General features: G+C 42.9%; 1 protein-coding gene across 2 annotated transcripts; it reads right to left on the bottom strand.

The window, feature by feature from the left end:
* Positions 1 to 807: 807 nt before the first annotated feature.
* On the bottom strand, positions 808 to 20991 carry PLD4 (phospholipase D family member 4). 2 transcript variants are annotated; one of them, XM_042858216.2, is made up of 11 exons: positions 20861 to 20991; positions 15117 to 15206; positions 12803 to 13011; positions 12275 to 12458; positions 10868 to 10988; positions 10310 to 10437; positions 9868 to 10068; positions 8972 to 9111; positions 6014 to 6179; positions 4561 to 4657; positions 808 to 2919 (listed from the first exon to the last, which is right to left on the bottom strand). In XM_042858216.2, exons 3-11 carry the CDS (start codon positions 12985 to 12987, stop codon positions 2702 to 2704), a joined length of 1440 nt encoding a protein of 479 aa, XP_042714150.1. In that variant the 5' UTR covers positions 12988 to 13011; positions 15117 to 15206; positions 20861 to 20991; the 3' UTR covers positions 808 to 2701. The 2 variants fall into 2 exon arrangements, with proteins under 2 accessions (XP_042714150.1, XP_065449804.1); XM_065593732.1 differs by lacking the exon at positions 20861 to 20991 and adding an exon at positions 19500 to 19772.
* Positions 20992 to 22414: the final 1423 nt, after the last annotated feature.

Here is a 22414-nt window from a genome sequence, read left to right as displayed (position 1 = left end):
ATCTTTTTTTGATGGCATTGCAAGGTTGCTTGATAAAAGTAATAGTGTTGATGTAATATACGAATACTTCAGTAGGGCACTTGACTTGGTACCACACAATATTTTCATTAAAAAACTAGAACTATATAAAATTAACATGGCAGACATTAACCAGATTAAAAAATGGCTAACTGATCTCTCTCAAAATGTAATCGAAAATGGGTAATCATCACTGAGCATGTGTGTTTTTACTAGGGTCCTCCAGGGATCTGTTCTCGGCCCTATGGTATTTAACATCTTTATCAATGACCTGGAAGAAAACAAAATCATCACTGATAAAGTTTGCAGATGACACAAAAATCGGAGGAGTGATAAATAATTTAGAGGACAGGTCACAAATTCTGAGTGATCTGGATCACTTGGTAAACTGGGCGTGTCAAGGCTGATTCCCCACTTGGCAGTTTGACTGCAGAAGGTGGGGGCCCGCAAGGATTCTAAAAATAAATACTGGCCACTCCAGGTTTGTATTAAACTCCCAAGGTTACAGCTTTTCTCTGACCTTGGATGGGTAGATGCTGCCAAGTCCAAAACCCCTTTGAGAACCCAGGAAGGCACACTTGGGAATTCCTTCCTGTGGGGTACCCTCAAGCCCTTTCACACACACACACACACACACACACACACACACACACACACACACACACACACACACACACACACACCCTGGGGAAGAGCCAAGAAAGAAAAAACAAAGGAAGTCAGCTGTTGCCACCAGCTAATTAAACAACCTGTGCACAAACTTCTTAGGACACAAAAAATTCAATCCTGTTCTTAAAAAAGGTACATTTTATTAAAAACGAAAAGAAAGAAAATACATCTGAAAACTTAGGCTATTGCTAGATTTAAAAAGAGCAAATACAAGAATTAAGCATCAAGAATGGTTTTCTTGAGGTCCAGCTTAAAGGTTACAAGCAAAACAAAAGCATTTGGGGTTAGCACAGAGGAGTCCACAAGCCATAAAGAAATAAAAGGAGATAAACCTGATCGCGTCTTCCTAGACATTTCCTGATCTACTTATATACCTGGGGGTTTCAAATGAGGAGTTTCTAGGTATGATCCAAATCATTTTTCATACCTAGCTCAAAGCTTCTTAAAGCATAGTTGCTACCCTGTTCCCTCTCTCCGGAGAACAACACAGACAGACAAAGGTGAAATTTTTTCCCAATTTTAAAAAGTTCTAGCCTTCCCATTGGCTCTTTTGGTCAAGTGCCCACTCCCTTCCTTTTACCTATGCAGGGAGACATTTTAACCCTTTACAGGTAAAGCAAGTAGAGAACAACTACTAGCTAACTGGCTGGCTGGCTGGCTGTTCATAAAAGGGAGCTATCCCTCCTTTCATTTATCACAGAGTGTAAGCAAACAATATGTATTTTAATATGGCTAAATCTAGGAACTAAGAATGAAGGCCATACTTACACAATAGGGCACTCTATCCTGGGAAGCAGTGACTCTGAAAAAGATTTGAGGGTCATGGTGGATAATCAGCTGAACATGAGCTCCCAGTGTAACACTGAAGCTAAAGAACTAACGCGAGCCTGGGATGCATAAACAGGAGAAGCTAAAGTAGGAGTAGAGAGGTTATTTTACCGATATGTTTGGCACCAGTGTGACCGCTGCTGGAATATTGTGTTCAGTTCTGGTGCCCACAGTTGAAGAGAAATTGATAAAGTTTCACTAAAGAGCAGAGCCGGCCCCAGCTTTTTTGCCGCCCCAAGCGGCGAAGAAAAAAAAAGAAAAAGAAAAAAGCGGCACTTCGGCGGCAGCTCTACCGTGCCGCTTCATTCTTCGGCGGCAATTCGGTGGCAGGTCCTTCCCTTCGAGAGGGACCGAGGGACCCACCGCCGAATTGCTGCCGAAGACCCAGACATGCCGCCCCTTCCCCTTGGCCGCCCCAAGCACCTGCTCCACTGCGCTGGTGCCTGGAACCGGCCCTGCTAAAGAGCCAGGAGAATGCTTAAAGGATTAGAAAACATGCCTTATAGTGAGAGAGACTCAAAGAGCTCGATCTATGTAACTTAATAAGGAGAAGGTGAAGGGGTGACTTGATTACAATCAGTAAGTACTTACATTGGGAACAAATATTTAATAATGGGCTCTTCAAACTAGCAGAGAAAAGGTATTACAGGATCCAGTGGCTGGAAGTTGAAGCTAGACAAATTCAGACTGGAAATATGGTGTAAAAATTTAATGGTAAGAGTAATTAATCATTGCAACAATTTACGAAGGGTCATGGGGGATTCTCCATCACTGACAATTTTAAAATAAAGATTGGATATTTTTCTGAAACATCTACTCTAGAAATTATTCTGGGGAAGCTCTATGGCTTGTGTGATACAGGAGGTCAGACTCGATGATCACAATGGTCCCTTCTGACCTTGTAATCTATGAATCTGCATCTATAGGTGATTAAATCTGGTCCTTATTGTGCCCTGGGTTGCTGCTTATGTGGCCCATGCCTAATGCTGTCCCAGACAAATATACAAATATTTCACATATTACCTGCCAAAAATTATTTGATTATACAGGTATATTGAACTATGCTCCAAGAACATTAAGTAGTGGGCCATACCAGTAGGAAATGATTTCTTTGACAAATAATAAAAAATAAACTATGTAGTTCATGTATATTACATTTCAAACAGAAAGAAAAATGTTGATAAGTTTATAAGTAACTTAATCCCTCTTCCCAGGCACAGTCTTTCTGCCCATGTAGATCTTCCATATTTACTGAATATTTGGAATTCCAGTCTCGTTCAAAAAGATTTTTTAATTGTTCCTGTATAACCGGCTTCTTTCTTTGAGGATCTGTTGAAGTCTGGTTGACAATCAGCCCAACTCCAGCTGTATTACTAAAGTAATCTTTTGACCAATTGGAAGTCCCTACAGGATAGAAACATCGATGGTTAACAAGGAAGAACAATTTTATTTCAAATATTTTGTTGGGCAGAGGGGCAAATGAGAGATGTGACGTTGGATGAAATGTCATGCCTGGGGCCTAATGTTAGACTCTTCAATACATATTTAAGGCACCTAAATATAAGTGGACTGATTTTCAGAAATGTGGTACAACCACAAATGCCATGAAACTCAATGGGAGCTGCAAGTCATCAGCATCTTTGAAAATCAGGCTGTTTCTCATTTGAGGGCTCCAATATAGACGAGCAACTTTAAGTGTCAACTGGAGGCTCTTTAGGAGTCTAATACAATGGAGGTTGTGGCACAGAGGCACTGAATGTACCCATTATAGAAATAGGAGCAAGACACAAAGTTTGGATTGGGGCGTGAGGCGGGAGGGGGGGGGGTGTTTCCAGGTCTGATATTTTGATTCAGGTCCATATCTAGTAAATTTATTTCACTCTGCACTCTCTCTCTCTCTCTCGGTTTTCTGTGCAGCAGTGCCTTAGCTGCCTCAGTGACAATGCAATCTCTGCAAAGCTTTTAAACCATCAGAAGAAAAAGACTAAATGAAAATAAGGTATACAGCTGAACTTTACTTGTTACAAGAAAACAGGTCTAGCTGAATACAACACCTACAACCACTGTGTCCTGTACTTGGGATCTAGCTAAATGTGATTTCTGATGCTCTGTCAACAGCTACCATAACACAAAGCATTGAACACTGTGAATAAATCCAAATTTTAGTACGTAGGGTTTCTGTGGCAGGTTGTCTCACTCAGACAAATCTCTCATCCATTCCAAGAGGTGCTTTGGGTAGAAAATAAATTTTCATTGTAACTAACTGCACCTCTATCTTCTGAAGACAATTCAATAGGACACAAACGCACACTGACAGGGGGTGAATTTGGTGATCTCTTCCATCACTTACTCTCATCTAGGATTCTAATATGAGAATGAGACATCAACACCAACATGATGGTTAATAATTTAGGGTGTCTGAGGCCCCTGTATCCTCCACTCCTGAAATTCTGCTTAACAAACAACTGGTTAATGGATTCCTCACATTAAGCTTTTGTTAAAGCAAAATAATGTTTTTTTCCCTGGAATACTAAGTGTCATTGCATGAATCTAAACACACAATTTATGAGATTATTGCAAGTGCTTGACAATAATACTAATCTCTGCTCATTCAGGGCCATGTACTTCATTCTTAATGGTTCGCAATCCAATAAAATAATCTCTTGCTGAATTTGCCCTACATTATTTTCTCCCATCATGTCTTTACTCTTCTATCCAGTGCAAATATTTTGCTCTAGCTACCACTATGTTTCTGCACCCTTCCTGGTAAATTTAACTAACATTTGACACGACACCCAATGCCATTTCAGCTCTGTCCCAACCCTGTAGTTCTGATCATGTCAGAGGAGGGGGGGCATTATTAGCCCCATTATACTGATGGGGAAACTGACACACAGAAACTTGCCCAAGGTTCCCCAGCAAGGCTGTGGTGAATTAATTTCCTTAACCTATTCTCCTGCCACTGGGAGATGTCGGAGTGCTTCCAAAGGGAATTATTAACCAATAAAACAAAGAAACTATACATATTCAAAATAGGACGCTTACCAATATACGCCACTTTGTCAGTGACCATATATTTGTTGTGGTTCACTCTCCCGAAAGGGATGTTTGTGTGATTCAGAACTGGAACAATGAAGATTTTCTGGATGGAAAATAATTACAAAGCATACATAGAATTACTGGAGTGAAGCATAGATTATATTATTGGATGCTGCAAACTTTCTTTGTTTTCAAATAAAAATCTATATAGAATAGAATAGAATAGAATAGAACAATATTTTCAAAAGCTCTGGCTTTAGATGGTTTATAAGACAGATTTTGCTATTAGTCAAGAAAACTAACTTGGACAAACTGGTGACTGCACTGTGAGCAAAACTGGATAAGACAGTGTGATCAGATAAGTATAATATGTACTTCACAATGTTCCATCTGTGAAAGAGCTATCATATTACAGTAAAGACAACTAAATACAGATGTAGACAGCTGTTTAATAGTCTTACTATTCTGCATTCATCACTGATTGTTGAGCGTTACTGTACAGTTGAATGGGCTGATCCCAGACAGAGACTGGTATTGCAAAGAGCAACAGTGCCTTACAATTTTTTTACTTTAATTAAAATTACATTTCAAACCATTGTTTGTTATCTTCCCTGCTAAAAATCCATCCATCTTGATTCTGTTATTCTCCTCTATCCATCCACCTGAACCAAGCTGGGCTTTCACCCTAGTAACCACATTGGTGTATTTGCAGGGAGGTCACTAGTAAGGAGTCCCATTCATAAAAGTGTGAGTGGTGCTACTAATCAGACAAAGTGTAATTTCTTAACCATGCCACACCAGAAAGATGATGCTGTGAAAGTTGTTAGAGGCTGTGAAGAAGAGCTTATCAATTAAATTACCACAACAATTGTAATGAGTCAGCTATCCTCTTTGTAGATTTCTTTGCATGTGCACTAATATTGCAAACTGGCTTGAAATAAGTACAGCCATTGCTTCCTAGAAGAATATCATCATCATCATGACCAATCCCACAGGGATGTAGAATCATTGCAGATCAAGTGCCAACTGGCTCCGTCTTTAGCTAGGTCCTTAAGATGGTCCGGCTGTATATTCTGTTTACATCTATCACTGGCAATCACATCGCACCACCAAAGCTTTTGGAAGCTACGTAATCACTATCCATATAGTGGCATTCCTCGGTAAATATGCTTCATAATTCACTGGTTTTCCACCCTAATAATATGTCCAAGAAAGCTGCTGAAATCAAACCAGTGCTGGTGGAAGCAGTTGCTGGGTTCAGTTAAGAATAATGTTGAATAACATCGCCTAGACCCAAATTTCAAAGGGCTGTTGCTGCAAGGTCTGTAATCAAATTTGTATGCGCAGGCATTTGTGTATATAGCTGTACATTTATACACACAAGTAGTTGTGGTGCCTGCCTGAAAGCTGCCTTTTTTAAAGGATGGCCCATTATGTCAAAAGAGTTTTCTTATCTTACCACATCGATGGTGATGTTGGTATGTGGATCACTGAGAGCATGAAGTGACTGCAAGTAATGGAACATGGAGGGGTCAGTGTGAAGCCAGCAGCTGATCAAAAGCCTGATTTGTACATTGTGGTTGAATGCCACACGTCTCAGAGCATTGTCAATGTCTGGCCAGTATCTATAGGAATGAAAGTAAATGAACAGAAAAATACATTCAGAGAAAATTGAGACAAGAAATATCTCTCACTACATTGATAACAAAATAACCATAGCAATAATAATATAGAGCTGGATCATTCCTTTGAAGGTACTACCTGGAGTCAAAGGCAATGGGGAGCCCTGGGGATAAACCAGGAGTCATTTTGCAGAATGCCTCCTGGATGTGTCATGTGCACAGAGGCTGTTCCCACTCTATACACTGGTCCCACTCCATCAGCTAGTGCAGATGGAGGAAAGGGCATGGCACCATCTTCTCTCCACCCCTGCCTGCTCCCATTAGTATGCTGTAAGGCCACGTGTCCGGGAAAGACCCTGCTCTGAGTGCAGGGACTACTGTTCTTCCTGGCACTCGTATGAGCCGTGCTTGGGGGGAAGGCTGATGACAACTTCCATGGAGAACAGAATATGGCCCATAATTATTAACTCTTAACATCTGTGTAGCACTTTCACTCCCTAGATTATAAAGCACTTTACGGAGGAGGGGGAGCATTATTAGCCCCATTATACTGATGGGGAAACTGACACACAGAAACTTGCCCAAGGTTCCCCAGCAAGGCTATGGTGAATTAATTTCCTTAACCTATTCTCCTGCCACTGGGAGATGTCGGAGTGCTTCCAAAGGGAATTATTAACCAATAAAACAAAGACCTAGAGCTTTGTTTCCTCAGACCCTCTCTCTCTCTCTCTCTCTCTCTCTCACACACACACACACACACACACACACACACACACACACAGTCATCCCACTGAAAGCAACAGAGCTACTCATGTGTTTTCAGAATTAGGTCCATGAGCCATAATATATTTGGAAGGCTTGGAAAAAGATTCTGTTTAGGGACTATTCTCCATTGTTTTACCCGTTTTTAATTAATTAACCCCTGGGTATGAAAACAGAAGCTTTGTTCCTTCTGAGTTCAGCTGCCTCAGCTGTTCCTTTCTGCCCAACCTGAACTAATCAGCCGCAGTTTGTAACATTACAGCTGGTTGCTGTGGAGATGTGCAAGGGCTCAATCCTGCATTCCCTGGACCCTCAAACCTCCATTTGCATCAGATCAGGAGAGAACATAGAGAACATAAACAGGGGATTAAAGCTTCAAATAGAGAATGCACAACATTAATAATGGACTCCTAAGGGGGAAAAGAGCCTGTTTTCATGCAAATATTCTTAGTGAAAAAGAATGGGAGAAGAGAAATACAGAAAATCAAATATATGACATAGAACAGAATTTCCTCTGAACTGTCTGATTTGCAAAATTATCCATCAGGTGGCAGCTGGTCTGTGAGTGATTGGATAATACTTTGATATTAGGAAAAACTTTCTAACTAAAAGGATAGTTAAGCACTGAAATAGGCTTCCAAGGGAGGTTGTGGACTGCCATCATTAATGGTTTTAAGAATAAGTTAGACAAACACCTGTCAGAAATAGTCCAGGTTTACTTGGTCCTGCTTCAGTGCGGGGGGCTGGACTAGATGACCTCTCAAGATCCCTTTCAGCCCTACATTTCTATGATTCTATAACCCATCTCTCTCTATAGATGCCTAGGGCTGCAGGTAATACACACTGTCATGCATTCATTATGGAACAATGATCATTTCTGAGCACGTGTACCATAATATGACTGTTGATAGATGCATAAACTAAACAGCAACACAGGGCCTAGTCTGTTCCTCACAGGAGACTTGAAGCAACACACACATATATGTAATTACATATGATCTCTATCAGACTTTTTTTAGTGATTAGATAACCCAGAAGTGCTAGATACAGATATAATTTAAAATACTCAGAGAGGTTGGCTGCATATAAACTTCCTAATTCAAGTGCAGCTGAGAGTTTTTGAGGCTTTTTTTAAAAACACCTAATGACTCCACAGATTTCTGTATTACTCAGAGCAAAGCTTATGATCAGAGACTATATAATTCTAAACCCAGAATCTGCTTGTGGTCCACAGAGCACTAGCTGACCATATAGTGCCTGCTACTTCCCTTCTTTTATAGCTCCTTCTCCAAGCATTCACAGTCTCAGTGAAGAGTCTGAATGCCCATAGAAGTACTTGTAAAGTAGGAGGAAAAGGCAAAAAAGCTTCATCTAATACTGCAACCATAATGGGAGGAAGCAGAGGAGACCAGAGACCATTGAGAGATGCCAGGAGGAGCAACGTTTTCTTTTGAAAATTTTACCCCGGACGTATCTCCCTAGGTTCTTGTAACTGCTAGGCTTTTGCCTTGAGTAAAGTTTGGAGAGAAAGGGCCTGATTCTTCATTGCCCTACAGCCTGTGTAGGAATTTATTCCAGTAAACTTTCTAACAATAAGTGTAGTTAAGCACAACTAGGCTTCCATGGGAGATTGTGGAATCCCCGTGACTGAAAGATTTTAAGAACAGGTTGAATAAACACCTGTCAGGGTGTGGCTATGTTTAGATGGCCCTACCTAAGCACAGGGGGGCTGGACATCATGACTTCTTGAGCTCCCTTCCAGCCCTACATACATTTTCATGAAGCTATGAAGTGAGAGCAAAGTCAATGTAAAATGCTACCAAAACAGACGGGTAGTGTTTTATACACACTTTGCAATGGCATAACAACTGCAGAATGTCCAAAGTCTCAGTTCACTCCATGGGTGAAAAAATAATATTAATATTTCTAAAGGGGGAAAATGCCGCATTTTTGGTAAGAACAAATTTTTGCAAAAGCAAAGGACATTTAGTTATGAAACCAGTTGACTGCTTGATCCAGGTTTAATCTCCTACTTTGCTGGGTGTCTGAAGCGGGTTGTAGGAAAATACTCCATGACTGAGATATACACATATTCTTCTGCATCATTTATAACATCAATAATAGAAATGAGGTCGTGAGTACGACCCTTTGGGCAAAACACAGGAGGAGAGGCCTGTAAAGGAGGGAAACAAAGTCTGATGATCATCGTACATTTCTTTGTTCCTGTCCTACTATTTACATTTTCTTTCAACAAAATTTAATTGATTGAATTATATTAACCTCTACTCAGTTTTGATTACACATACAGAATTTCCTGAGCTGTATTCATTTACAGGTTCAGGAACCGTGTAAACAATTTTTAGATTCGAAAACTGGACCCAAAATCCCAGAATATAATCAATGTGTCCATCAGATAGCTAATATAATAAGGAAGAAACCCTACAGAATAGGTCAGTAATTCTGTATTTCAAATCTACTAGCCATTACAAGGTAGTAAAAGAAAATTTAAAAACCATCATGGGCTAGAATTGCAACACACTATTTACTACGGGCCAGATTTTGCCACTCTTATTCACACTGAGTGATGCATTAATCCTAAAGTAGTCTCTTTCAAATGAATGGGAAGACCTGAGCAGTAAGTTACTACAAAATGTGAGTGACCTATGGCAGGATCTGTCCCTATGTTTTCATCTGAAGATACGGGGCCTGGTTCTATATCCCTTACTCATGTTGCGTAGGACCTTATTCCATGAGTAGCCCCACTGAATGGAGGGGATTCAGTATTCCACTGAATTGTGGACTAAGTTGCTACTCAACCTGAGTAGAGCATAAATGAGCCCGAGTAAAGAGCAAAATACAGAATAGGACATTTCCAGGAAACAGTTTACCACAGTTTACCAAAAAATATTTTAATTTTAAATCTGCTTACAGAAAAATAGGCTGTTGTCAAGGTTCCATTAAACTGCACATCCAGAGGCCTATACTTGTTAATTTTAGTGGAATAATTGCTCGGCCATGGAGAGGGAACGGTGGCATTAGCGTGCCCAAGATCCCAGTATGTTCTGAACGTTTTCCATAGATCATTGGCTAAGCAGCTGCAGTTGTATATCACGGCACCAACTTCTTTCACCTGCAGAGAGAGTAAACATATGTCAAAACCCGCTCTCTTACACCTCAAAGGCTTTCTTCACCACACATTGTTTTCCTGATGTGCCCATATTTTATATTACTGTCATGTGTTGGCACGGAAAATTATAATAAAATATGTGAATGATCATTTCTCACATGGCTCTGAAATTTATCCCATGGATATCATCTCTACCATGTGTATTGAGGTGAGTTTATGTTTAGCAGTATAAAGTACATCTGACCTGAGAAAATGACCTCCAGTCCATATTTGCACTGCCAATATACATGTGTTTCATGTCTACAATCCAGAATTTGGAATGCAGCACACCTTTTGTCAAATGTCCAAAATTGACCCTTCTTACATGAGCCCCTAAGGAAAGATATTGAGTAAGGGGGGGGAAACAAACATGTTTTAGCTAAAGTAATTCCCAACACAGCTTTTAATTTTAATATTAACATGAAAATGGAGTGTAATCTGTATCATTCTTGTGGTGACCAGAACGTGTATGGATTTCTAGTACTTGTATGATATGGATTTCTAGTATTTGTATAATATATGAATACTTGCTAAAGCTTAACTTTCAGAAAAGTACTTTAACTGTATATCAATATTCACAAAGGACCCAGTCCAGCAAAGCACTTAAACTCATGCTTAACTTTAAGCATGTGAGTAGTCTCATTGATTGCAAATTAAACATGAGCTGAATTGGATCCTTGGGTCCTTGTTTACAACATTGTTTACTTGGGTCCGTGTTTACAACACTGCAGAACTGTAGAGGCCTTGTGAATTACATAGTTACCTTTTTTCTTCAAAACCTTAAGATCAGTTGAATTGACAGCTAAAGTTGGCAGGCTTGTTGCAATATACACTGAGACATTCTCCATAAGTAAACTTTCGAACTTCTTCAGAATATCTTCACCCTGCACATAATGCACCACTCATTATGCTGCACTATGACAATAAACAGCAAGGACCTTCTAAAAATAGGCACTTAATTTGAAGGAAACACACACAATACAAGATGGGAATATCTTATCTTTAAGTGAGTTTCAGCTAGAGATGGACTAAAGACACAAAATAAAGATCTTGATCCAATTTATAAATACAGCTTTGCTTCCTATCAATTAATATCATTTGCTGTAAGGTCATTACAGCCAAACACAGAAAACATTAGAACTGAAATATTTCTGGAGTTCAAAGATGAAATGCAAACGGCAACAAAAGCTATTGGCTGCTGATACATCGAATTGATTTTCTGAATCATTTTTATTTGAGGATGAAAGTAGTAGGGATTAGAACAGGATGAGCTGGCCCTTTAAGAGGGTAGGGGCTCAGCTGCACCTCTGCCACACTCCTCTCTTCAACCAGGTGGAGGAAATGAGCAAAATCATGTGACAGGCAGGTCATAGGAAGGAGGAAGGGATAAGAGCAGCTTCTGGGTCACAGGGAGAGAGAGAGAAGTACTGGGATGGCAGATAGTATAGGAAGAGGACATTGGAAGGAGCGGCAGGCAGCAGAGATAGTGGAAAGCCCTGTTGTGTCGGGTTCTGATGGCTGGAAACCCATAGAAGAAGAAGAACAGGAGTACTTGTGGCACCTTAGAGACTAACAAATTTATTAGAGCATAAGCTTTCGTGGACTACAGCCCACTTCTTCGGATGCATATAGAATGGAACATATATTGAGGAGATATATATATACACATACAGAGAGCATAAATAGGTGGGAGTTGTCTTATCAACTCTGAGAGGCCAATTAATTAAGAGAAAAAAAACTTTTGAAGTGATAATCAAGCTAGCCCAGTACAGACAGAAGGTGAGCAAGGGTTTCTCCTACACTGCCACCTAGTGAGGTGAAGCCGTGATCCCTGCAAACAAGGGCAGGCACATAAAGACTGAATAGAGGCCAGGAGAGGGCAGAGCTGAGCCCAGGGGAAGGGAAGCTTTGGAAGAGGAGACTCTTGGAAAGGAAGATCAGGGTGGAAGACTCTTGGTTTTGTGTTTGCTTGGGCTTTGGTACCCCGGACGGCGTGGCTTTCTTGTGATTTGGCTGGAGGGCTAAGCCACCTCTGTCATGTCAAGCTCTGAAGGCCAAGAGGATGGTATGAGATGAGGGTAAACTGTGGCAATGGAGGGTCCTGGAGCCAGACCGGATAGGTGCACTGCTCCATGGATCATATGTGAGCTTATTCCTGTTTTTCTCTTACCTCTTCAGAAGATGAGTCATTTACATATATATCTTCTCCTGTGAGAGACCAGTAGTAAGAAGCCACATGAATTCTTTCCTGTGCCATGTTGAGAAGACCCATCCACGCTTGGTACAAGGGTTTCACAGTGGTGCTATTTGTCTCATAAGGCATGTCATAAGGAATACTTTCCACAAGTTCAAAACTGCAATGGCAATTGCATATCATGAGGCAAACATTCATGAACTGAGAGTAATTCATGAAGGACACTGAAGAATATTCCTCTCTATATGCGGTAATGGACAATTCTGAATTAGAACCCCAAGGGCTGGGCAAGATGACCAGAGAGTGTTTGCTGGCTCTAGTTTCTGTAATCCTATGAGATGTGTAATCAGAAAGTTTAATTATCTTCCCAAATTAGTGGTGCTTTATAAACTGTTACAGTATGTTGCTTTGCTATCTGCCTCCTTTTGCGGTTGTTAACATTATGACTATTTCTCTATCAGTTAATTAACTCTCTCCCTCTCTAAACCATCAGATCTGGCTTACTTGCATGAATCATTACATCTATTGACATTGTCTTCATTAATCATCTTGTCTTCCAAGATATCACCAAAGAGTCCTTGCTCCTCCATCTGCTGGTAACTGCTGATAATGGTTTCCTTGTCCTCTGGAAAATCTATGTTGACTGGTTTTATGATGTAAATAGCCATCAGAACAACAAACCCAACCATTGAAATCACCAGTATGAACTGGACCTAGAAGAGAGTTCATGTTAGAGATGGTTTGTCATAGCTGAAAAGCCTTCCAGGAGCCATTAATACTGTAACGGGTACCTATCACTTTACAAACAAGTACCTGAATGTTAACTCTGCTTTCAGCTACTATCAAACAGTTCATTTGCACCAGATACGTCAGACCAAGGACCCTGAGCTTGGGGCTGATTTGACTTTTTACATTTTATTTTATACCAATACACCAAAAATCCTTTCTTTACCCAAACTTTATTTGACATGTTTCATTTTTCTTTAACACAAGAATAGCAGATATTCATCTGTAACGCAGCCTGAAATATGGAGTCATAACCATAATTGGTATATTTACAAACTTAGGGAAAAAACAAACAGGCAGTTTTGCAGAAGTCAGAAACATAAATATAAATACAAATCAGAAACATAAAGCCATTTTTTGGTTCAGGCCATTGTTTGTTTTTAGACTTCTATACCTCAAATGTCACTTTGGAAAGTGGAACTTAGCAAACCATTAGTCCATGAGATCGATAGTGTTCCTCTTTATGCTTTCATTTTGGTCTAATAGCATGGTGTTTCCCTTTTTCTGTGTCTTTCATAACCAGAATGTTTGGCGAACTTACTTATATACAGGTACAGTGCATGCATTCATTATGAAACTTACAACATAATAGTGACCTCTATATGACTTTCCTATATTAAGGAGATCGAGCAATGGAGCAATAATTATAAATGTTAGGATCATTTTTACCTAGTCATGCCCAGACCCTCAAAGGTATTTAGGCACCTAACTAACTCTAGAGAGTACCTCTTGCAACTCTTAGGAGCTGGGAGTGTTTGGCACCTTGTGGAAGGCACTCAACACCTCTGGGCTCTAAAACCTCCAGGGAGTGGACCTTCCTTTCCTATTCATTTGAAAATGCCTGATAAGCCCTAGATGTAAATGTGAACAAACAAAAATAATTGTAAATAATAGAAATTAGCACAATTATTCATCTTCCATCTTAGATTTTAAACACTCTAAGAAAACAGCTAAAATACCACTTATAGTGTAAATCTCTGTTTGGTTTTAATTTTTGTGTAAATTCTCTAATGTTTGTGACGCTACCATCAGTTGAAGGGTGAACCTCTGTATAAAACAAACCCACCTAAGATGAGCATTTTGGCCTGTAACGCTAACAGATTACAGATGGATCATCTAATTAAGAAATGGTGTGACTCACAGTCCATTCCCACTCTCACTGATGTCAGTTGCAAAATTCCCATTGATTTCAACAGGGTGAGGATTTCACCCTATGAATGTTAATGGCATGGGTTATATTGTAATATGGGTTTGCAAGGGAAGAAATCCACATAGAAGACAACCTGTGCTTAGCACCCCTATGCCAGAGTGCTGGGAGCAAGCTTGGGTGGATAAAATAATTCTAATGGATTGTTACTTGGTGACTAAATGAGGGGGAACGTTCACCCGAGTACATTCACCCCAGTCTAGATAATACTTAGTCTTGCCATGAGTGCAGGGGACTGGATTCTAAGACACATACACACACAAGGCTCGATGAATCGCTTAATCCCTTAAAATAGTATCCAAGTGGTACATCAGCCTTGCGGATGAATTTCATCTGCTGTATTACATGGGCCATTTTAAAGGATAAATCCACAGTAATTTCACTGAAGACAGTGGCCCAGATCCTCAGCTGGTGGGTAAATTGACAGGGCTCCATTGTCTTCAGTGAAGGTGTGCTGATATACACCAGCTGGAAATATGGTCCACTAAATTTGTCTATTTATCTATTTGCCTCCTGTCACTGTCGGATCTGAGCACCAATGAAGTACATGACACGGATTGCATGAGTGGGCGTTACTCTCACAAGCAAAGGCTGCAGGACTGGTCTCTATATTGTCACACACTGTGGGGCCGATCAGGGCCCCGGATAAGTCAATGAGGATTTTGGCCACTGACTTTGCTGCAAACAGGCTCAAAGCCACCTTGTAATTCTAACCCATATAATAAAAATATTATTATTAAATTGCTATTTTTTCTGAGCGATCTTGATACAATGCTGTGTATTCTCAGTTATCATTCACTCACCATGGTGTGTTTGAATACCTACCGCTTTGATGCCTTTTTGGTCATTTGAGTTTAATTTCACATAGGAATACTCATTTAACAGCAGGGATTTTTTAAAAGCATTTTTTCCAATCTGCAAAACAGAAATGTATGTACGGGGGGGAAAATAAGAAACTGAATTAAGTACTATGGCAAAATTTGTATAAAGTCTGTTACGCACAGAAAACCAGGCTACTGCAGTTGTACTTTATGGAGTTCTGGAAATGACCAGCGTACAGAACAATCATCGCATTATGGAACTTTGGTGACATTACTAGATACCAAGATGACATGGCCCAGTCTTTGCACATGGAATGCATTCCTTGTAACTAATTTGCAAGGAAATGACCCTCTCATTCTTCAAATCTCTCCTCAAGACCCACTTCTATCATGGTGCCTACAAATAAATTAGCCAACAAATAATGCCCAAGTACAGAAGCTAGAGGGGATAGTGGATCTTTTTCAAATCTAAATGATCTAACATTTTGACTGTATATTTTGTTCTTCTTCCCTACCCTGTGCACTGGGGTTGGCTTCTTAGATTGTAAGCTCTTCAAGGCAGAGACTGTGTTAATGGGACACAGACCAAGTGGGTCTGCTGAAATCTGCAAGTCTCTTCTCTCCACTGCAGCCATGCTCCAGGAAACTAGCTAACCCCAGTGCTCAGGCTATGCTGTCCCCACATGCAAGTGTCATCAAGGTCTCCAGCCACAGAGTATTCCTGCTGTAGTGCTGTTCCCAGCCTGCCAGAGGTAACCTCCAGGAGTTACAGAAAGGAGTGGCAACATGGGTGGGTACTTGATGCTTTTGTAACAGTACCATATCCCCTAGACTCACTGAAGCTCACACCAGAGGACGGGGTAAGAATCGTTAGTGGATACACTAGGGGTTGCCTTTCCACATAGGTGGCTTTAGCATGGGCTCAGCTGCCCCCACAGAGCATGCAGTGCGTCTCAGGTTTGGTCCGGCAGTGGCTGGCGTGCAATCTGATCGCAGCGCCACTCAGGTTTGGCGACCACTATCAGTAGAGCAGGGAGTGACTCACCCGCCCCAACCGGGGCCAGCTCCAACCATTGCTGCGGTTGGCATCATCGTGCTGGGGCTGGAGCTCAGGAAGAGGCAGGACTGGGAACAGCGCCCTGTCTGCACTCAGGGCAGAGCCCTCCCCCACCCCCCAGGAGGGCAGCCTGAGCCCTCTGTGAGCTCCCATCCCGTTCCCAGTTCCTCATCCCCATGAGGAAGGCAGCAACCCCACAATATGCCCTCCCCCGCAATATAGTGCACTCACTGAGTCAGAAGGCCACATACACCCCTGCCTTTCCAAACACTTCACATGCCTCAGGGTCAAACTCACTCCTGAGGTCACTGTAGTTACCCAGGGATGAATTTGGGGGGATAATAGGCATTTGTATGCATTCAGAAGTAAAGAGCACATTCTGAGGAAGGGCAGATTCAGTTATGATAATGGCAAGAAGGGCGAGTATGGCATGAGCACCTATCCTGGCCCTGTATCTCCTTTCTACACCTCTGCTGTCTACAACTCCTGTCCCTGAGCCATAATGTATTTGCAACACAGATTGCTTATAGGGACTGGTTCCCAAGAGCTGGATGGCGTGAAGGAAAGAGGAGGAGAAGATCTCAGGAAGCAGTGGGCAATCAAGGAGTAATGATGCTGAAATGTAGATTTGGGGAAGGGAAGAGACTCAGATGAAAGAAGAGAATGCAGGATGAAAGGGTAGAGAAGCGAGAGCAAGAAACACAGAAGAGGAGGAAAAGATGACAGGATAAAATGAATGAATACAACCACGTTTAATAAACAACAGCCCACACATGCACAGGAGAGAAAGCTGTGATTCCATCTATGGGACTGTTTATTATTATTTTTAATCATGTTTATTTCAGTAGTGGCTAAAGACCAACCAAGAATTGGGCCCCTTTGGGCTAGGCAGCGTACAAACACGGAGTATTGGCAGCCTCTGCCCTGAAGAGCTTATGGTCTAAATAGACAAGACAGACACCAGGTCGTGGAAGGGGTATAGAGTGACTAATGTGATGGTGTCAAGTATCAGAGGGGTAGCCGTGTTAGTCTGAATCTGTAAAAAGCAACAGAGGGTCCTGTGGCACCTTTGAGACTAACAGAAGTACTGGGAGCATAAGCTTTCGTGGGTAAGAACCTCACTTCTTCAGATGCAAGGTTCTTACCCACGAAAGCTTATGCTCCCTATACTTCTGTTAGTCTCAAAGGTGCCACAGGACCCTCTGTTGCTTTTTAATGTGATGGTGGCAAACGCCATCTTAGTTCCACCACATTGTTTGGGATGTGGGTTTAGTTAGGAGGCAGTCACCTAAATGGAAAGAAAAGGGAAAGGGGACATTGAAAGGAAGGGTGGTGTGGGGGACAGGCCAGATGAAAAGAGGATAAGCAAGCAGGTGTGGAGTGAGGCTGAAGGGAAGAGATTGTGAGGCATAGGGCTACAGAGCTGGGGGAGGGGCACTGCCCAGGCTACGGCCTCACAATTTTTAAGCAGGTACATGGAAAATAAGGGGTTTTCTATTCTCGTGCCGGTTGCCAGTCAAGAGATGTAATCTGCTGGGGTTTTGGCTGCGCTCATGTGCAGCTGTGTGCATGGGGGGGGGGTCTCGTAACGAGTGACTGTGCACGTCACAGCTGGGAGCACCCTGCAACCGGCACCTAGGTCCCAATCTGCATGTACAGTGGGCAGTGTGCTGCATGCCTGGCCCTCCCCTGCCAGCTGCCGAAACCATGCAGATCCTCTTAGTGCTGGGCACAGGACTGGAAGAGGGAGGGACCTGTTACCCGAGGGCGAGGATCGGCAGCAGGGAGGGGTAAGGTAAGGAGTGGAGTGGGGGTGGCAGGGGCTCTTGGGAGGGGACAATAGGGAGAGTCCCCCAAGGGCTCAGGCTCCCGGGAGGAGGTGGGTGTAGTGGTTCATTGGCCTGGGGGCAGGGATGGGCAGGCTGATGGTGGGGTAAGTGATGTGCCTGAGAGGGGAAGAAGAGGTTCATGCGGGGGTGGGGGTGGGATAAAGGGCAATGTATCCCCCCACTTTAAATGGCACTCCATAGCCCCTGCTGGGACAGAGGGGGAGACCTGGAGCAAGCAGCCAGTCAGCACAGGGCAAAGAAAGTCCAGTCAAACCTGTAGAAAGTTCTCTGAATGTCCAGAGGTCTCTGCTGTGGCAGCTTTTGCAGCTGCACGTGGGAGGCACCACCTGGGTCTTAGTCCCTCCAAAATGTGTGTGTGTGGGGGGGGCTCCCCTGCACAGTTCTGGGTCTGGAATGGGGTACTGGGGAGAGGGGATGCTTTACCCCTCCGCCCAGTGCAGCAATCCGAGCAGCTGCTGCTTCTGGCTAGAACGCTTGGTGACAAACCTTCCATTCTGAGTGCACTTGGTGGAATCAGAGAACTCAGATATAGGAAAGCCCTGTGAGGTGCCATCTAGCCCATCCCACTCCCCATGTTAAATCCTTTTCTGCCGCATGTTGTCTGATGCCAGCAGGTTCCCTTGAAAGAACTGCAGCCCTGTTATATGCGCCTACAGATACATTATGCCTTAGCATCTAGAACTTGCAAAAGCGGTAATTAACATGTTTCACTTCTCTTTTCCGGTATCAGTTACAAGATGGGTTTGGACAGCAGCATTTCTCTTTTACATATTATCATGAACAGCCTCCCACTTGCCATAAAAAGCACACGGAATAAAAACCCCATTTTGTTCAAATTAGGGAATTCTATGTACCACTGACTCTGATGCATTGAAGTCAATCGGAAACTACTTACACAAGCTGAGGATGTGGTCCCAAATTTTAATAATAATAAAAATAATAATGAAAGAATACTCTGGAATCAAACAGAACTCTTAAAAGAAAAGCAGAAGTAGTAGCCCAATAAGGAACCACAACTCATTAGCAGCTTTGTTTGACTTTGGTGGACTTTAGTCGCTGAAAGTAAGTGATAAAGTGCGAAGAACAAAAGTCTTTTTTAATTTTGCTTATCAGATTTCAACAGATAGGCTAATACTAGACTACCTGGAGATACACAGGTTGGGGTATTTAAGCATCATATAGAGGTGGATTGGGTTTTTCCCCTCCAAAATCCCTTTTGATGGTGTCGTATTAGGGGACTGTTAAATAGTAACAGCAACAAAAGAGCCTCAATTTGGGCTTCTGATGAGTTTTTTTCTCCAGGAGAAATGAACTGTTTCAGATTCTGAATTTCAAATATTTACAGATGAGTCTAGAATAAAACACCCCGCCCAGATAAAACAGATAGAAGCTGTTTTATGTGCCTCAAATTAGTAAGGTGCATTCATCTCCCTGTTTCCCAAAAGTACAAGATGACAGCATAATCGTTCGAAGTACTTACCATCTTGGCAGACAGTCTGCTGTGAAAATGCTCTGCCTTCTTTTGATCAGGCTGACAGCTGCTGTTCTGGCAGCCAGCAGACAAAATCTCCTGCAACAGATTTGTGCCCCCAACCCCCTTCCACATTTGCTTTTTGCTGTAGTTAACTTCCTCTTCAGGGCGGGAGTTTCACAAAGCTCATAAATAGATAGCGATCCCAAGTCAGTATCTGGCTCTGCCTATCCGAGTGACACCTCGGACTGTGGGGCCCAATCCTCCACTGGTGTAAATCAGCATAGTTTCCACTGAAGTTGCTTTCCAAACAGCCCCTAGGGCCCTATTTCCAGTGGCTTCAGTGGTGCAGGATCAAATCCTAGATCAGTACTGAAAGGCTACAGAGAAAGGCTGTGTTAGGGTGCGTGATAGATCTTCAATGCAGTGTCCACGTGAGATGTTCCAGCAGGTTTACTTCAATAATATCAACTCTTATTGCACTTAGCACAAGCTCTGAGGGCCCAACCCTGCAAGGTGCCAAGTAACAAGGTGTGCTGAGTACCCTGAACTTGCATTGACTTCCTGGGTATACTAAGCCCCCTCAGCACCCACTGAATTGCTTGCGTCTTGCAGGATTGAGCCCTTAGTGCATAAAGGTTTTAAAAACACCACACAAAATCCTGGCCCCATTGCAGTCAAGGCAGGACTTCCATACCCCATCATTGGGCCCTTCCCCTGCCCACCACTCCCCTCCCAGATTAGGTGTTTCTATCACAATAAAGGTTAAAGAGGCTGAACCAAAGGCACAGAGTCAGTGCCACACATACCACGCTGTTTTGACTACATACCGGACATGATATCCTGGCCCCACTGAAGTCTATGACTAAATTTCCATTGATTTTGATAGGGGCTGGGATTTCTCCCCAGGTGTAGCACCACCCACTACTGAGTGCTGTATGCCAGACTTAATTCTGGCCCCCTCTAGCACTACATCATGCCCATTTATTAGCATCCGCTCTCATTTATTAAACATGATACTGCAGCCTGTGGCAGCAGCAATTCCTGCTGTCTGCATGAGGCTAAAGATTCAGGACTCTGAAATTGCACAAGACAACAATGAACAGTTGAATTAAAAGCAAACATTCCTTTTTAATCCAGATCGCCCGGGACATCACCCTGTAATTGGGTTGCCCCTTTGGGCAATGAAAAGGAGCTTGATCGGAAAAAATCTCTAGCTCAGGTTTTACAGCGGTACCACTTGAGATGCCTGAAAGGGGCCTGGTTTTCAGAAAGTGCTGAGCACCCTCAGGCCCCTTCGAGGCATTCTCAAGCCGCGGCTTCCAAAAGCACTAGTCACGTTTGGAAAATCCTCTCCATAATGATCTTACCTGCACATGCACCAACCCTCAGGGAATCTGGAATGTTGCCACCAGAATCCAGGAAATTGAGACATTTCTCCTCCCCATGGTTGGCTCACTGTCCAGCTGCAATTCTGATGGCAATATGCCCTCCTGCTTTTCAGCCCTGTGTGGTCTAGCTGCCCCCTATTTGTCTGATCTCACATTCACTTCCTCCACCAACTCTGCATTTCTAAACTTAGCCTTCTCTCCATCCCCTCCTCCCTTCACAGCTGGGGCTCCCTGTAGCATTTGCTCTGCTGGCAACCAGCTGGGACTCTCCCACTTGCCTCCTACAGAGAGCAAACCCCTCTCACTTTAAAAACCTTCCTCTTCACTTTAGCCCAGGACTGACACACTCTCTCTCTCTGACAAACAAGTTAGAACCCTATTTTGGGGGCAGGGGAAGGATGATACATTAAAAGACATTGCACTGGTAGACATGGGAGGTTTGTTAAACAGAAGCTGCTGGGTTAAAATGCTTTCATTGCCAGAGTTAATAACAGATAAAGATGTTGCAGTTATTTTAGACTACCACAAAAAAAATTCAATTTGGTTTATGGGGTACCCGAATGACACCACAAGGATCATGGGTGAGAGGGGAAGACAAAAGATCCTGGTTCCAGCCCTCTACTGTTCCACTCCCATCAGTGATGGGGCAAGGCCCCTCTTGTGCAGTGACCCATAATTTATCAAGGGCCAGGATTTGCATGAAGCTCACTAGATGCATGAAGCTCACAGGGGCTGTTTTAAGTGGGGCATGTGGCTACCATCTGCCCCCTTGAGTTGACGACCTAACAGCAGAGATAAACAGCGAAAAGGCCTGACTCCTGCTCACTGTAGCCTCCTGAAAACAAAGAACAAAGTGTCATTCTTCTCACTTCTTTCAAAAATAACAAACAAGCCCCCCCTCCAAGGTTTGCTTGTGACAAAGCAACATGGTACAGCTCAGCCGAGCAGATTAGGACAGGGTGTGTGTGAAAGAGAGACCTTTTCCTCCATGGGGACTGTACCTCAATTCCCTCAGTCAATGGCCAGCCCCAGTGCGAGCATAAATAAGTAAAGCTGTGATGTGTGCCTGTGGAACTTTCCCCTGCTTGAAACTAGGGTGTGCTTTACTCATGCAAACTGCAGCTTTCTTTGTCCACAACCAGGGTTTGGAGAGTGACAACTACCCATGTGGCTGCCTCTTGAGTGCCAAAATTGGGACCTATTCCCACTGGAAACAAACTTCCCCTGGAGTTAGAGAGTGAATACTTCTCCTTCCTACTACGAGTGTGCAGGTATGTCTATACTAGAAATGCTATGGTGGCACAGCTATGCTGCTGTAGGATAGACATGTACTACAGTTACTGAATGCGTTCTTTCATTGCTCTAGTACAGGGGCGGGCAAACTTTTTGGCCTGAGGGCCACGCTGGGTTTCTGAAATTGTATGGAGGGCCGGTTAGGGGAGGCTATGCCTCCCCAAACATCCAGGCGTGGCCCGGCCCCCTATCCGACCCCCCCCCCCCGCTTCTCGACCCCTGACAGCCCCCTTAGGACTC

This window comes from Chrysemys picta, chromosome 4, assembly GCF_011386835.1.
Source record: "Chrysemys picta bellii isolate R12L10 chromosome 4, ASM1138683v2, whole genome shotgun sequence".
In the NCBI taxonomy this organism is placed as follows: Eukaryota; Metazoa; Chordata; order Testudines; family Emydidae; genus Chrysemys; species Chrysemys picta.
Note: the sequence above shows the minus strand (reverse complement) of the source record. Positions and strands in the feature narration are given on the sequence as shown.

What these genes read in the sequence shown, in the direction of transcription:
- PLD4 (XM_065593732.1), bottom strand. Translation starts at nt 19,625, where the DNA reads ATGTGGAAGGGGGTTGGGGGCACAAATCTGTTGCAGGAGATTTTGTCT. An exon ending in ACCAAAAAGGCATCAAAGCG is followed by an intron (nt 13,012 to 15,116) that starts GTAGGTATTCAA and finishes ACTCTCTTCTAG; the next exon opens with GTCCAGTTCATACTGGTGAT. An exon ending in CCAACATCACCATCGATGTG is followed by an intron (nt 4,658 to 6,013) that starts GTAAGATAAGAA and finishes TTTTCCATCCAG; the next exon opens with AAAATCTTCATTGTTCCAGT.